Source organism: Cupressus sempervirens, chromosome 7 (assembly GCF_028749045.1).
Source record: "Cupressus sempervirens isolate cs-2001-9-10 chromosome 7, ASM2874904v1, whole genome shotgun sequence".
NCBI lineage: Eukaryota > Viridiplantae > Streptophyta > Pinopsida > Cupressales > Cupressaceae > Cupressus > Cupressus sempervirens.
This window is the reverse complement of record NC_143124.1, coordinates 902,807,376-902,825,059: the sequence shown is the minus strand read 5'-3', so window position 1 is coordinate 902,825,059 and position 17,684 is coordinate 902,807,376. Positions and strand designations below refer to the sequence as shown.

The 17,684-nt window shown below is 34.5% G+C and overlaps 2 protein-coding genes across 3 annotated transcripts in view; both read left to right on the top strand.

Annotated features, from left to right (window-relative positions):
• Nucleotides 1–17,684, top strand: part of LOC149550423 (TOM1-like protein 6) — an 81,545-nt gene that overhangs the window by 54,502 nt on the left and 9,359 nt on the right. For both annotated transcript variants that reach the window (XM_089793453.1, XM_089793454.1), the window contains exons 5-8: nucleotides 6,704–6,817; nucleotides 8,760–8,923; nucleotides 9,139–9,220; nucleotides 12,904–12,989. In XM_089793453.1, coding sequence (XP_089649579.1) covers nucleotides 6,704–6,817; nucleotides 8,760–8,923; nucleotides 9,139–9,220; nucleotides 12,904–12,989 — 446 coding nt within the window. The remainder of the gene's footprint in view (nucleotides 1–6,703; nucleotides 6,818–8,759; nucleotides 8,924–9,138; nucleotides 9,221–12,903; nucleotides 12,990–17,684) is intronic.
• Nucleotides 3,634–6,474, top strand: LOC149550424 (uncharacterized). Its single transcript, XM_089793686.1, has 3 exons — nucleotides 3,634–3,907; nucleotides 4,192–4,581; nucleotides 4,684–6,474. Exons 1-3 carry the CDS (start codon nucleotides 3,634–3,636, stop codon nucleotides 5,022–5,024), a joined length of 1,005 nt encoding a protein of 334 aa, XP_089649812.1. The 3' UTR covers nucleotides 5,025–6,474.

The window sequence follows — 17,684 nt, the reverse complement described above, 5'->3', positions numbered from 1 at the left end:
TTTGGTTTGATTTTGAAAACATATAGTTGAGTTAAATGTAAGGTTTCAGTTTCCAGTTTTATGTATGTTTTAAGTAGATGAAATTCATAGTTTACCCCTACAAATTAACCCGTTTTAAAAATAATTACATAATTACCCTAATTCGTTTTTCTTAAATCCATTGGTCCAAATGACCTAAGGATAATTATTTATTTAAAATATTAAAAATAATCCCCATTGATTTTAAATAAAATAATTAACAATTTCATTAAAATCAGATTTATTAATAATAATTAAATAAATCTAAAATTCCCCTTAACATCTTATTAATTGTGATATGAATATCAGGATTTAACTGTGTGATTTTGAGTCAAACTCGATGACCCATGTTTCATGAGTAGTGATTCAACATGAATCCATCTCTCATGAGAATAAATGGAACACGTAGCACTCATTGGATCTAGGTGATGCTCACAGGGGTGAAGCATCGGGACTTCCCGAGAGGTCACCCATCCCAGTACTACTCCAGACTGAGCGCGCTTAACTACGGAGTTTCCTCTATAGTTAAACCCAAATTTTGCAACCCCATTTGCAAAACCTTCACCAAGTGTTGTGCCTTATGAACCATTCATTAGAAAGCCCCTTAAGCTCATCATTGAGATTATTAATATTTAATAATTAATAAGATAAGTAGGAGATAATTTCCACAGCTAGTCAAATTGTGATATGAATATCAGGATTTAACTGTGTGATTTTGAGTCAAACTCGATGACCCATGTTTCATGAGTAGTGATTCAACATGAATCCATCTCTCATGAGAATAAATGGAACACTTAGCACTCATTGGATCTAGGTGATGCTCACAGGGGTGAAGCACCGAGACTTCCCGGGAGGTCACCCATCCCAGTACTACTCCAGCCTGAGCGCGCGTAACTACGGAGTTTCCTCCATAGTTAAACCCAAAGCTTGCAACCCCATTTGCAAAACCTTTACCAAGTGTTGTGCCTTATGAACCATTCATTAGAAAGCCCCTTAAGCTCATCATTGATAAGTAGGAGATAATTTCCACAGCTAGTCAAATTGTGATATGAATATTAGGATTTAACTATGTGATTTTGAGTCAAACTCGATGACACATGTTTCATGAGCAGTGATTCAACATGAATCCATCTCTCATGAGAATAAATGGAACACTTAGCACTCATTGGATCTAGGTGATGCTCACAGGGGTGAAGCACCGAGACTTTTCGGGAGGTCACCCATCCCAGTACTACTCCAGCCTGAGCGCGCTTAACCACGGAGTTTCCTCCATAGTTAAACCCAAAGCTTGCAACACCATTTGCAAAACCTTCACCAAGTGTTGTGCCTTATGAACCATTCATTAGAAAGCCCCTTAAGCTCATCATTGAGATTATTAATATTTAATAATTAATAAGATAAGTAGAAGATAATTTCCACAGCTAGTCAAATTGTGATATGAATATCAGGATTTAACTGTGTGATTTTGAGTCAAACTCGATGACCCATGTTTCATGATCACCCCTCCTGGGAAGTCCCGGTGCTTCACCCCTGTGAGCATCACCTAGATCCAATGAGTGCTAAATGTTCCATTTATTCTCATGAGAGATGGATTCATGTTGAATCACTACTCATGAAACATGGGTCATCGAGTTTGACTCAAAATCACACAGTTAAATCCTGATATTCATATCACAATTTGACTAGCTGTGGAAATTATCTCCTACTTATCTTATTAATTATTAAATATTAATAATTAATAATAATACTAATAAATTCATTTAAAAATTAATTTAATAATTAAAACTTATTTAATAAACATTATTAAATAATAATAAAATTAATATTAAAACTTATTAATGAAATTATTAAATAATAAGAAAATTTATATTGTAAAACTTATTAATAAAATATTATTAAATAATAATAAAATTTATATTATAAAACTTATTAATGAAATTATTAAATAATAATAAAATTTATATTATAAAACTTATTTTTTTCACTTTATTAAAACCACTTTCTACCTACTGTCGACGACTTTCTTATTACGAGTCGAATATCCGTGATTAAACACTCTTCCGTTCCGCCATTTCAGATTCATAGATTATTTGTGATTTTAGTCGGGGGCACAGGATTCTTCCATTCAGGGGCCAGAAAATTGATCTGAGTGGGGACCAAAAAAATGATTTGCAGAGACCAAAGTAACAAGAATCGGAATCGGCAAGGCCGAATCAAATCGTGAATCGGCCATGAATCGGAATCGAATCGGCCATGAATCGGAAAATTTAAAAAACCCTTGAAATTTAGTGAGTAACTTATTTCATAAACCCTTTATCGCTGATTCGATTCACCGATTCACAAAAAATCGTTTGGCTTGAATCGAATTGCCGAATCGCGTGAATCGCATGAATCACCGTGATTCTTGGAACTATGGCAGAGACAGAAAGCTGATAGTGGAGAGTGGAGACTGGGAATCGATCCAGTCGACATTGACAACCAGGTAAGGGGTAACTTCCATTTCCATATACAAAATTTTTGTATTTTTTTTTCAAATGTTGACAATATAAGACTTCATGGTTTTTTTAGGTTAAAATATAATTAATATTTTATTATTATTAATTAATAAATTATAAATACTAAATATTAAATATTAATAATTGTAGTGTAATTTTAAACTATTAAATTTAATTGTGATTTGTGCTTTCTAGATTCATACTATTTTAGAAATTGTTACAAATTATGTTTTATCTCAAACTTATCTAATATTTGATTTTTCATTCTTGTACAGTGGACTTGTGTGTCACTGAAATAGGATGACTGGTGGTGGCAGATCAAAGGACCCTTTATGGAAACATGGTATCCCCGGAGCAAACAAAGATGTCCAATGTATCCATTGCTTTAAATGTATGACTTCAGGCATAAGACGATTGAAATATCATCTTGCAAAGATTCCATGCAATGATATTACACCGTTTGACAAGTGTCCAAAAGAGGCTACAAGAGAGGCTATGACAAGCCTTCAAAAATATGCACAAAGTAAGGCAGCAAAAAAGAGGATATTCAAGACCATGGCAGCCCCAATGGGGACTTTTAGTTCTATAGGATCACAAAACAGGATCACAAACAGGTGGAGAAAGTTCTTCTACTGGGCCTTGGATACGAGGATCGGGAAGTGTGAGTGGGTCTTTAGCAGATTTTTGGGTTCCATGTAACACTCTTGGTGCTCAACTCGACTTACTAGGTACTGCATGGAACAAAGAGATGCACGAGAAGACAAAGGTGGCAATTACAAGATTTTGGGTCCGGAATGATCTTTCCTTCAATGCTTTGTGTAGTCCATATTGGGATCAAGTGTTAACTTCCATTTCTTTGTCTGGTAAGGGGTTCAAGTCCCCAACTCCCTATGAGGTGGGTGGGCCTTTGTTAGACGACGAGGTAAGAAACATTCATCAGCTTGTGGAAGAGCAAAAAAGAGTTTGGGAACAGAAAGGTTGCACTATTGTATCTGATGGGTGGACTGATGGTAGGAATAGGACGCTCATCAACTTTATAGTTGCTTCAGGGGGGCAGTTGGTATTTCTAAAATCAGTTGATGCCTTTGATCAAGTGTAAAATGCAGAAAATTTGTGTAACATGTTGGATGAGCTGGTAATAGAAGTGGGAGTGGCTAATGTCATCCAGATTGTGACTAATAATGCAGCTGCATATGTGGCAGCCGTTAGACTTCTGATGGAGAGACATCCCACATTGTTTTGGAGCCCTTGTGCTGCCCATTGTTTCGACTTGCTTCTTGAGGATCTAGGGAAATTGAGCTTGGTGGAGAAAGTGGTTGAAGATGGAAGGAATATTGCGAAGTACATCTACAATCATACATGGGTCTTGAGTCTTATGAGAGAGCACACTAGTGGTAAGGATCTTGTACGAGCAGGGGTCACACGCTTTGCTACTAATTTTGTTAACTTGCAAAGCATATTAGAGACATTGTTAGACCTCAGGCGCATGTTTCTGGTTAGAGAGTCCTTATGCCAAGAAGTCTGAAGTAGAGAAGATTGTGAGGATTATGTTTGATGGTAGCTTTGAAACGCTAATGGAGGAGACCCTCAAAGTAAGTTTTCAAATCTTAATTGATGATTTAGTATTTAATTTTGAAATATTTTCATTGGCTGATTTTGTATGTTTTATTATGTCTAGGTATCAGAGCCGTTGGTGAAGGTTCTACGAATTGTGGATGGGGATATTATGAGGCTATAGATAGCGCAAAAGAGGCCATTCAACACTTGTATAGGTCAAATGAGACCAAATATAGACCCATATGGAACATCATTGATCGTAGGTGGAATCGACAACTCCACCAACACATTCATGCAACTGCCTACTTCTTGAACCCCAAGTACTATTTCTCCAACACTTTTAAAGTAGATGTAGAGGTTCAAATTGGCTTGGACACATGTATCCGAAGATTGGTTGCTGATACGGACCTCCGAGATGTCATACTTGATGAGTTGCAGAGCTACAAGAGGGAAGAGGGGCCATTGTCTTCTTCTTTTGATTGCAAGCGTAGGAGATACACCTTGCAGCCAGGTAAAAAAGAACATGCGTTTACTTTTATCATACCATTTATTTCACTCATGAAGTTCATTGGAAGTTATACCACATCATAAATGAATTTTTTAAGCCTTGTAGATTTGTGGTGGGAAGATTATGGTGCCACAATGCCTAATCTTCGACAGCTTGCCATCCGAATTTTATTGCAGCCTTGTAGTGCTTTTGGCTGTGAGAGAAATTGGAGTACTTTTCAAAACATACACACAAAGAAATGTAATAGGTTGACTCAAAAACGGCTAAATGACTTGGTCTGTGTGAAGTACAACCTTCTCTTGCACGAAAAGAAGGTGAAAAGGCAAGCTTCATATGCAGCACTAGACTTGGATGACATTGATCCATATTCAGCAGATTGGATTGCTCTGCCTAATGGTGAGGGTGCAGATGTGGATGTGGAGGAACCTTTATTGATAGATGAGTAGCTAGTTGAGTTTGAGATAGAGACAGATGACTGGGATGCAGATGTGGCAGCACGTGAGGAGGAACCTGAGCTTGGTCATCCATCGGAGGCTTCTATGGAGCGTGAGGCACCTACTAGGGCACCTGTTGAGGATGTTGTTACGGCAACTACTTCAACACTACTCACCTAGCAGCAATGATCTTTTTTGAGTTTTACTCGTAGACGCAATTTATGATTGCTACTTTTTGTTTTCATTGATATTGAAACTTGAACTTAATATGTATTCAGAAGTTGTAATTTCAAACTTTCATGGAGTTTGATTGCTACATGTATTGAACTTATTTATATTTTGATGTTATACTTGTTTTTCGGTTTATGATTCTATTACTATGTTAATCTACTAAGTTTTAATTGCTATGAAATTATGAATTATTGTTTAACTCAGAACTTTGCTTCATATATGGTAGATATCTCAAATCATTATATGTTCTACAAATTTAGTGTGTATGTATGAATTTTTAAGAATATTTTAAGAAATTGTATATTTTCAAATGTTCGATAAAAGTACCGATTTATTGCCAAATTCTTCGCCGAGTTTTTGCCGATTCCAATATTTTCAAATTTTTTGGGTCAGCCGAGATATTGTTGATACCGAATTTTTAAACTATGATATATACGTCTCTTCAATATTCTTTATTTATGCTGAAATGAAGCGACAGATATAATATTTTAGGGTATCTCAGTGATCTCACAAATCACTTAAAATAGAAGTTCGTCCATCTTAATCAAACCTTAACATTACAGATAAGAGTGGTTAATGCCTTTTATCTTGTGCATGATTTTACTGCAATTTTTTTATTTTAATTGATTTTGTCGTCTATCTCATGGTTTACTCCTTTGTTCCTCCGAGTTTCTGGGACGACAATTTTTTTTGCCAATTTTGGGGATGGTGGGGGATGGCTATATAACAATAGCGAAATTTAAAACATATAGAGAAATTTAAAATATTTATATGAAGGCATGGATAAAGCATGTACTTATACAAATAGAACCTTAAAATATAAGAATCAGCAGAATTCATATGCCAAATTTGCGTTACTTTGAGAGTCAAAGTGCCAAACTTGCGTTACTTTTAGAGTCAGAGTCTAATTTGTTCTAGAAGTAGAAGTCAAAGTCCCCTAGGTGTCCCCAAATCTCTGAGACATTTTCGGGATGGGGATGGCTGAAAATATACTAGGGACGCGTCCCTGGGTAACACTAGTTTATTCAAGTTTAACTCATAGTTTGCAAAGTCTGCAAGTACTCTCTGAGTTGTCGAGTACTTACTATTTTTTTTGTTGTGCAAGTTTTTGCAAGTTTAACAATCACATTTTTGTAGACAAAAAAATGCGAGTAAAATTGTTGATGCAAGTAAAACATTGGTGCATTTTCTCTTTTGAGATGTCAATTTTCAATCTAATTCATTTTGTAATTGAATTAAAAAAAAAAAAGTTTTAAAAAAAGATTTTAATTTTTAGTACTCTCTAAGTTGCTGAGTTGAAAATTTTGTGCTGGCTGAGTACTTTTCAAGTCTGAGTCTGCAAACTATGGTTAATATAATTAATTGGACTTGGATTGGATAGTTGAGCTTCCACATCTTGTGTATGTCACTTCATCTTTTTTTTTTAAAAGACTAATAAATTGTTCTTACATTTGATTCAGGCAGACATGAATGTGAGAGACAAGATCTTGGTACTGCTAGATTCCTGGCAGGAAGCTTTTGGTGGTCCCAGAGGAAAATATCCACAGTACTTCTGGGCCTATGATGAACTGAGGGTAAGAATCAAAAGCAAGTTCTATTTCCATATGCAATTTTTTTTTGTTTAAACAATTTAATGATTTACAATATCATTGTTATGAATGCACTCCATTATTTTAATTCTTTCAGGTGCAATCTTAACTAATTCCGTTGCTTGATTTCTTCCTTTAAGAAATGATAGAATGTGTCATGCTGTAAATTTTTTTATTTTTGGGGCTAGCTTTTAGATTTTCCAGATATATACACTGTAGTAATATCAATCAAAATTAATCAGCTTAGATTTTCCAGATATATACACTAGTAATATTAATCAAAATTAATCAGCTTACATTTCAATTGATTACATTTTATAGACACTGGTTTTAACTTTTTACTCAATTCGTCCTACAATATTTTCTTCTATGCACTCGATGTAATTTATTGAACAGAATTTTAGTTTTCTTATAATGTTCACACATCTTTGTTTAAGTTGAGGAATAAAGGGTCTCCTTTGCATTTTATAACTCATTACAATCCTTGTTTGATACATAGAACATTTTCTCTTCTTTCTTCTTCTAGAAATTGGTTTGTAACACTCTTTTCAAACTATTTTTTGAGGAAAGAAATATTAGTATTTTTGCAAATGCAAAACTGTCTTGATTCCTATCCCATCCTTGTGCAATCATTTGTTATCACCCACGTGTCTCACACTCTGTGGGGTTAATGCCTGCAAACAATTATGACTTAAGATGTGATGGATCCTTTCCTCCAAAGTTCCAAACACTTATCTCATCATATGCAATAATGGTGGATAGTGCCATGAATTTCATTGTTGTTAATTTTCAAACTGGGAAGAGTTTTGACTTTGTCTGATTGACTGATAGAAGGCTAGAGGTATTTCGATGCCCTTTGGGGTTCCCAATAATAATAATCCAAATTTTGAATCTTCATAAAAGGAGCAAAAGCAGAGAAAACCTTGCAGATGTCAGGCACCCAGCTTTGCTGATATCACCTGGATGTCTGACTACCATGCTTCAACCATCGATTCTACACTGATGTTACCTTGCTTTTTCTTGGATTGTTTCTGGGATGTGTTGACATGGGGGACAAGTTTAAACCCTTAATATATTAGAGTTATGTAGCTGTTTTAACTGAAGAATGCTAAACACTATGCAAGAAATATTCAAACATGTTCATAATGCATAGATATTACATAGATACTATTGTCTATTCCATTAATCATGAATAGAGACATACAATAGTATTCCAGCCTTGAGGTGTGAGATTGAGAAATAATGCATGCTTTAGTTTTGAAATTGTGTATCTTCAAGTGTATGTAGTATGGCCACTGATTGCTAAAGTATATAAGAAAGAATAGTATGATAATGCAGTTTTGCAATTACTTAAAAAAACAATAATAAAGAATTTTCAGTTTTTGGAATCGTCTCTTGGATCATGATTTATCTTCTCACTTATGGTTTCGACAAATTGGATCTATATTTCAGTGGATTTCTTCACATGTTATAGTTTGTAAATTGTAGCCGAATCCCACAACTATGCTGAGATACATAATGTGGCATGTTGTACAGAATAACAGAGGATACATGTTGTCATGCAGATGTTTTGTAACCCAAGATTAGGTCGGGCATTGTCTTACATGCTTGTGTTCACTAGTAGCACGTAAGAGGTTCTTTTTAATGTGCTGGGATTAATGATGTAGACAGGAAAAACATAAATCTTGTTTATGTTTCTCACTTTTGTTTCAAGACACAAATAGCTACTAAGGAACTCACAAAAACTGATTTTCTTCTATATGATTGAACTATATAGTGAATGCCAAACTTGGTTCCTTTTTATTTGTTGATGCAATTAGAAGCAGTTAAAAAGTTTTCTTTTTGCAAGTTTGGTATTTATATGCTTAAAATGCAGCAGCTTTATTACAGTTTTCAGATGTATGATAAGTGAATATGTAAAATGCAGCGTACAGGAGTTGAGTTCCCAGAGAGGGTTGAACAAAGTGTACCTATATTTACTCCACCTCCAACACACTTGAGAACAGAGCTGCCCCAACCAGGTTATGGCATGCCAAGCCACATTGCATCAAGGCTGGATGAAGCAATGGCCTCTGATGTGCCACAGTTAAGGTAATTACCTATACAGTTTTTTTTAATTAAAATATGTCAAATTTCATTGTAGGAGCGTTGGATGTCTGGTTCAACCGTACAGTTTGCCCACAATCAAAGATGTAGTTTGGTTTAGTTTTCTCTTTTTATTTTACATCTATGTTTTTCCCTGTTTTAAATTTTTTAGTGCCTTAAGTTAACTTCGTTTCTGACTTGAATACAATAAACTTTGGCAGTTTATCTGAGATGGAGGCTGCCCGTGGTGGAATGGAAGTTCTAGCTGAAATGCTTCATGCAGTGGATCCAAAAGATAAGAATGTAAAGTATCTCCTATCAACATATATGATAATTGGCATAAACATATACAAGTTGCCATGCATCATGAGGAAAACAATCACATTTCATATACTATTTGTCTTAATTATGCATATGCACAGACACAAACTCAAACACATTTTCACACACCAACACACCTACACACATGAGCTTATGTATGTGCACACATACACACATTTCATATTTGTTTGTAAGGTGCACTGTATAAGTATGTTAACATAGAATCGATTATCTGCAAAAAACCTGATTACACCCAAATTTTTCCCTGAAAAAACCCTGGTTCATGAAAAAATCATCAACCAATTTAAATTGTTTTAAAATCATATTAAAAACTAAATTCCCAAAAAAATGGCAAAAAACATAAAATATCATTGCAAAAACCTATGAAACCCTACAAAAGACTCACAAAATGATGAATCGCTTGGAAATAGGGTTGATTCCAAGATGGGAGTGAAGTCAATGCGGAATCGGCTTGGAAACAATTTGATATTTTGTCCCTTTTCTTCTTGACCTTTGGAAAACACTAAACAGAAGAGTGGGAACAATGTTGGCCATCAACTAAATTTGAAAGGACCTCACTCATCCTAATTTGTGGGGGGAATGTGAGATAATGTCGAAACAGCTATTGAATTTTCTCTAAAAATATTATACACTAATTTTAAAATTGTAACTACATTGCACTATTATAGATGGTCCTTTACCGGGGAAGCAACAAGCCCTATTATAGATGGTCCTTTAATGGGGAAGCAACATGCGCCTATAATTTCCTAACAGTAGCTAGATTGCTGTCCGATAAATTTTGATCTTAGTTAGTTCACAGGTTTAGCTAATATTTGATTTCAGACTTAACTATTTGGTGACTGCCCTCTTTAAAAGTCTAATAAGTTTTGATATCAGTTGCGTAATAGACTTAGCTAATATTTAATCTCAGACTTAGACAGCTATTTGGTAACTGCCCACTCAAAACATTACTGAATATTTGCCTATGTAATCAGCAATCTGAATATAAACAAAAAAAAACATTTCTACAGTTCATTTTGATCTCAGGTACTTCATAGACTTGGGTAATATTCGATCTCACACTTATGAAATTATTTGATGACTGCCTTCTTAAAAAGTTAACTGAATATTTGCCTATGCAATCAACAACATGAATATAAATGATTTTTTTCCTACAATTCACGAGTTAAATTCTATTTTATTTTCTCTGTATATCTCTATGCTATGAAAATCCCCTTAAGTTTAGAAAAGGAATAGTTTTCATCTCTTTTTTTACAATTTTTTTAATGGTTTTTTGAGAATCCATTTTTTCTCTGAATTTCACCCCTTTTTTGTAAAAATCTTATACTTTTGGTTTGCTGCTTACATCCCAAAATGAGTTTTCCTCCTATTGATATTGTTGATACACATTACATATTCATCTAAAGTACTTAGACATAATAACCTCTAGGGGTGAAATGAATTGGAAAAAGAGGATATATTGTGACATGTGATCGATGGAAGATGGACAGTGTCAAGATTGCCTGGAATGGGATGGGGGCAGGAATTGAGTTTTTCAATGTAGGACAGGTGGTTGATTTCAAACATTTGATGCTATAAAATTTATTTTAGTTTTGAAAAATCTAAACTACTGAGATATTTTTAGAAATATGTCTTACTTATCTAGTTGTAGAATTGTCCCACTACCCAATGCTTATGTATAATACTCTTTGGGCTGTTAAATTTGAGTTAGATAATACATTTTTATGAATGGCGCAACATCCAGAATTTAATATTCCAATTTTTGTACACATTGAATTGACAAAGACACTAATTTTTTTGCAGACATGATCTCCACAGTCCATGATGTTATTGTGCATTACTTCTGGTTTTACTCTTTGAGATTTTTTCCTTTGATGTTTATGATTAAACTCCATGGTCAATCATTATCTCGCCTTGCTCTCTACTTTGTAATGATGGATCAAGGAGTTTGATCCCAACTGTCAAGAAAATTCTTGTCTTCTTTCTAATTACTGAAGATGGATCATGGAGTTTGATCCGATACATCAAGGAAAATGGCTCACACAGTCAAAACCAGAAGCAATCCACAACATCTATAAATATTTTCCAATAGCTTAAGTCATGAGGAGTGAAAAACAGGATTCCAATAGCCTCTTATGACCTCCTGGGAACACTTGATCTATGCTGAATACAACAGATTCTTGTGAAATTTGACTAAATAAGCATAACTTTCCAGATAATTCCAGTGAAGTCCCTTGAGCAGCGCAGAAACAAATCTCTTTTAGATCCTAGTTACCTTGCATGGTTTCTATGTAAAATTGCATTGCCGGTCAAGCTATTCGTTGGTTTAGTTGATAGTTTCTTTATGTCTGTATCACTGTAGCTCTGTGGAGTGGTTTCACTAGCCTGTTGAAAGCAGCTTCAGTCTGTCATTTAGAAGGCAGCCAATGAGCTCATCCTTTTTAGATGAAACTATAACTGGGTGCCAATATTTATGAAAGCCAAAACTCTCATATTGCACCGATGATTCTTCCTAATACTGCCATCAATCTTAACACAGTTAAGACCAGTCTCCAATTAAAATCCGCATGCTCTCAAAATGATTGCTATCCGGCACTTGTGACGGGAACTTTGTTTTTCATGACATCACACAGACAAAGCGACACATCCACTAAGGTAGATAAGATCTTCGTTTCATCTTGATCAGTGGCATAATTTGATAGATAATCCACAGTCCTGTTGGCTTCACAATAGATATGTTTGATAGAAGAAATTACCATCCCATCAAGTAGGGCCATGATTCCATCAATCCATATTCTCGAATTCCAGCTTGGCCACACATCCTTATATGAGCCTATATTTGGACAATATCTGATCTGTGTGGATTTAGTACCACATTGTGGTGCTGCAACTGGTTTAGGTTTTTTATAAAACAACATTCAAAAGTTGCAAAATGAACAGAATCCAAAAAAATGATCATTTTTATTCTTAGATCTACAAAAATTAAATGTTGTATTTATATTGGAGGATCTTGAAATTTGCTGTATCTGCATCTGACGCCATACCCATATTTTTGACAGTATTTGTTTCCAGGAAACTCTGTATTTGTGGAATGACTCTCCATGCCTTGAAGCAAATCTTTTTCTGGATTTGATTGTGTGCGCTTATTTAGTATCAATGTTTCAGATCACTCTGTGATCCATTATCAGGATGAGTTAGAATGATAGAATGATATTCAGACTAGCCAAACAGAGAGAAATAAAAAGGCAAGGAGAGAGAATGACATGCACCACAAAGCAAACAAGAAAAATAATAATGAGAAGAATTAAAATACCAAAAAAAAAAACCAATAAATAAACACAAAAGCCCAAAAATCTCAAAAGAAGAACATAGGACAAAAAATAGTAAACAATGAAAAACCCAAACAAGGAAAAAATTAAAAGAAGGAATGCAAAAATAACAAAATAAATAGAATACCCTTTTGCCTTATCAATGCTCTTATATCATTTACTTTATTTTGGTTTTGTTTTTGGCTATTTTCTTAATTCTATGCCACTCAACATATTAAAGTGTTTGATATCTTCTGTTTGTTCATTAGTAGGTTGGCATTAATCACATTTTAGCTTAATTCATTTCTGATGGTTATGTGGTGATTTTCTATGCAGGCTGTCAAAAATGAGGTTATTGTAGATCTTGTTGAACAGTGTCGTTCCAGTCAGAGAAGAGTTTTGCAGCTTGTAAATACAACATTGTGAGTATATGTTAACCAGGATTTTTCTTTTTCAAGATTGCTCCCCTGACCTTGAAGCCATCATATTTACATTACACTTTCAAGAAAAGTAACTGAAATAAGATAGGAAACAAAAGAGCAAGATAATAAAAAACGAATGAAGAGAATAAGAGGAGGATGGGAGTAAAACGAGTGCTAATAATTTTTCAGCATCTTCTTCTTAATGCCATGAACGAGTAGAGCTTGTTAATGAACTAATGCTACTATGATGTTTGCAAACAACCTAGTCTATATGCGATTAAGCTAATCATTAGTACTTTTGTGTCTGAAAGCTCTTTAAAGCTGAAACCATCATTTAAAGAGGTAACTAGAAGTTCCTTGAGTGGAATCTTTGTTGAGTGTTAGTGAAATTTTTTAACTTTTGTATTCTCATTTTACAATTCAATTGCTATTGTTGTGGCTACCCGTTTAGAATTAATTTCTCAGCTCTCTTCTGTTGCCTTTTCACCCTTACCTTCCACATGCTATATAGTTTTGAGGAGGTGAAAGGTATGAGTTTCCTTCAGAAACTTCTAATCCTGATGCTATTTATTTTGTTTCTGTGTTTTCTTCAAATTCTTTTTTATGCCCTTTAATCTTTTTTCTCTGTTCTTAATCAAAATCATCCTTGTGCTTCTCTTCATATTCTTCTTTGTGCTTTTCATTAAAATCCTCCTTATCGAAAACATGTTTTGCTTGTTTATTTGTTTGTGCAAGGCTATCTTTATCATTTAATTAAGTTTCATGAACTTCTTTGGCACATTTCTGATTGTTCCCACAGTTTCTCATGGAGGATAGGTAATATTAATATTTAAATCATCTGTAGTTTAGCATAGAAATCATATTGCAAAAAATATTTATCTATAGTGAACTATTTTTTCTAAAATCCCGAGCCTTCTTACCATTGACATGTCTGCATTTACTGGGTAAATGAAACCACTCAATTTATCAATTCCACATAATTTAGCTAACAATACACTGAATAACAAACATTGTCAATCGTTCTTGGCAAACTGAGCTGAGTGGGATTGCCACTTTCTTCATTTGATTGTTAAGAGAATTCCCGGGCCCAGTCTTATCACACATAAACTGTGTTTATATATATTTTTCCAAACATTGTGACATTGTGATTAGCTTACATGTTTTGAAAAAAGATGAGTTTATTCACACTTCTATAGACTGAGTCACATCAAATTTCTCATCTACCAATTTAGATGCAGGAAACAAGTGTGCGGGTGTGTGAATTTTTATTTTGTGAGGGGAGGGGGATGCAGATGCATATGGATGCGTGTGTGTGTGTGTGTGTGCATGATATGTATATGCAAAGAAATGAAATAAATATATAAAATTAAAACATTCAAATATTCAACAAGACTATAAACCATGTCATATACATCTCTATTTTCATGATTTCAGTACAAATCAGCAAATCATCACTATTACAAAATAAAAATATAGTTCATGATTCAATATGCAATGTTCATCAATCCGAATCCAAATCATATGGATATGCCAAAAATTCCTCAACTGAAAACTGTTCCACTTGCGCTAGATGCACCATGTGTCATGATGTTATCAGCATCATCATCCATGAACATAGTAAGATCTTGAATCCTCCTTATGTGACAAAAGACACAAGTTAGTATGAATGTGAACCAAGTCTTCATCATTTTAGAGCCCAACAACTTGTTACGCTTCACTGAGTGGGTAAAAGAGTATGTACTCCATACCCGTTCAACAACAAAAGAACTTGCAACACGGACAATGTTCACGAGTACAAAATTAATTATTAAAGTAAAACATAAAAATGAAAAACAATTTAAAGTATTGTGGAATACATGTGGTAAAAAAAAAAAAATTTAACTTACTGTGAGAGGATTTTGACAGCGAGAGCTTGTAGATGCTTAAATGGTTGACCATAAAGGTACCACCATGTGATAGCTTCCATGTCACATTGGTCCTTTATTGCATTAAGTTTTGCTCCCGAAGAAAATAAGCCAAATTTTGTCCTAACATTTTTCCGAATTTCATTATCTAGTAAGAGTCTTGCAAAAGCTTTGTAGCACCCATTAGCAACTTGTTCATCCACATATGGTGCTACTTTATCTGGTATATGAAGTACTTCGTTGGCATATTATTTTGGAGATAAGGGATATGCAATGAGGGGCAACGGGGTAGGCATCTTTTCCCAAAGATGATGAATGAATGTTTCTAGTTGATTGCATAAGGCTTCACATTTTGTGGAGTTGTTGTCATGTGTTTGTATAGAAAATTTACCTTCTCTACCATTGTATACATGCCATCATAGACATCCCCCAAACAAGGCTGATCTGAATCAGCAAAGCAAAGCATAACCATGATAGGGTTTGTGACATCTAATACAAATTGCACACAGCACACCAACTGACATCCCAACTGCCATCCAAGATCAATGCCTCGACCTTTTGTGCCCTCTTTGAATTTGAAGCCTTACATATACCCCACTAGCTAGAAATAACCATTTTGCTTAATGCCTCTTGCACCTTGATGATTCATCTCATAACAATAGTATGAGATGCAAACTGGGTTTCAACCACTTAAATAAGTTAATCATAACAATATTTTAATAAATATTGTACACAATTTATTATTTGATAATTGAACATCACAAAATATATGCAAATTAAATAAATAAATGAAATTTACTGATAACAATTTACCTTCAGCAACTCCAAATTGGAGAATGATTTGAATACGGATTGTGACATGTGGTGGTTCATCACAAACATTTGTATATCCTTTCTCTATTGGTATATTTGCTTCACCCAATCTATTGGGGTGCTAATTTGTTGCATGACCAAGTTTTGGGATTGTATGGTGCATGGTGTCCAAAAAATATAGTCAAACTGGTCCTAAACCAAAGCACTTGCACTTCTATAATTTTTGCATTATCTATAATCACTTTGACTACATTCTCACTACCCACCTTCTCAATGGCCTTGAGAACGTGGAAATGACCTGTGAATTTTTCACTACCACTTCACAATCAATTGCCTTCAAGAACATTGCCTCTTTGGGTGACATTGCAAACACATTAATCAACTATTGGTTTCTTGTATCTTTCTATCCATCCGAAACAATAGAAACACTTGAAGTTTTCCATGAATTTCTAATTCGTTGAATAGCTTTCTCTACACAAACCACCTTTTTTCGCAATAATGTGGTATGCAACTTTTTGTTGATATGTGGTAATTGATTAGGGAAGTATTGTACACTTTCCATAAATTCTTTGGGGTTCAAGGTATTGGCAATTTTTTTTTTTTTGATTGACTCGTCAAGGATTTTTGAGTTGACCCGTCAACCATTTGCCAAGGTGGACTCGTCAAGGGCAATTTGTCAAAATTATCTAGTCCTAATTTTGTAAGCGGTAAAAATTTGTATAAAATGGCTTAGGGTTAGGGATTTCATTAGAGTATGATGAGATTGTAGCTTCTTGTGACAATATTGAGCTGTAAAGGATTATAGATTGTAATCATGTTGTAATCACTAGATAATGAAAATATTGGACTTGCTGTTTGGTGGACGTAGCCCAGGGATTGGGTGAACCACGTTAAATCTGTCTTGTGTTCTCTTCTGTGTGCATTATTGTTTTTTGATATTGGATATATTTGCATGTAATTGTTATTTTTGTCTCGTTAATCTTAACACTTTTCATACCTGGGACTTGTGTAATCAACCGTTGTTGTATTTATGGCTGCCACCATTTCCTTTGAATATGATGATCTCACCAAGTTGAAAGGAAAACCTTTGGCATAGAGGCAACGTGCAATGGCTTGATCAACAAGCTCTCTTGCCCCCTTTTTAAATGCAGTGTCCAATGGAGCTCCTTTGCAGGCAATAGTTTCTACTTCTTTGTCTTCGACTCCTAGTATAGGTACTGGAAAGAATGGGTGTTTGGAGGATACAATTGATTCTGTCGGTAAATTGCATTGTTTTCTTTGAGAATGGAGGTTGATGATAACTTTGTTTTGATCTTTTCATCTATTTATTAACAACTTCTTGTTCTTTTATAAATGAAGCTATTTGTGCATTAGACAACTCCTTCCCATCTGTGCCTTTGCACATTGCAAATCCTTTACCAGTAGGGCCCATAAAATGAAGTTTGACCCAAAAAAATGAGCTATTGAATGGTTTGCTTTTGTTACTTTGACGATAATGGCACTTCCAAATATATGAGCCACCCTTGGAAACTTGTGAGATTCATGTGGTATGTCTTCATAAAGGAGATCCTACATCAATTTAAAAACTATTAGCTGCTTACCCTCCCACCGAACTTTGACTATTGGTGACGACTATTCCTCACAATACAACCTAATTTCTTGATATGCCTATAATAAGAAATTAAATAAATTTAAGTTAGAAAAATAATTATGAACATCAAGCATACAAGTGCAAAAAAATGATACAAAACTACTAAAATAGATAGCTAAACTTGTTTCTTTATTTCTTTTTTCAACAAAAGAAAATAAAAAAACTTGAAAAGTTTCTTCACAAACTTGAAAAAATTCATTAAATAACTCAAGAATGGGATCAAATGCTTACATTAGATGCTTAAAACTCGTTTGTGGAAGCTATCTCCTGTTCGACAAATGATCCTCTTCGAAATTAATCAGCTTGCCTTCAAAATGCCAAAATGGA

What these genes read in the sequence shown, in the direction of transcription:
- LOC149550424 (XM_089793686.1), top strand. Translation starts at nt 3,634, where the DNA reads ATGTTGGATGAGCTGGTAATAGAAGTGGGAGTGGCTAATGTCATCCAG. An exon ending in TATGAGAGAGCACACTAGTG is followed by an intron (nt 3,908 to 4,191) that starts GTAAGGATCTTG and finishes TATTATGTCTAG; the next exon opens with GTATCAGAGCCGTTGGTGAA. An exon ending in GAGATACACCTTGCAGCCAG is followed by an intron (nt 4,582 to 4,683) that starts GTAAAAAAGAAC and finishes TAAGCCTTGTAG; the next exon opens with ATTTGTGGTGGGAAGATTAT.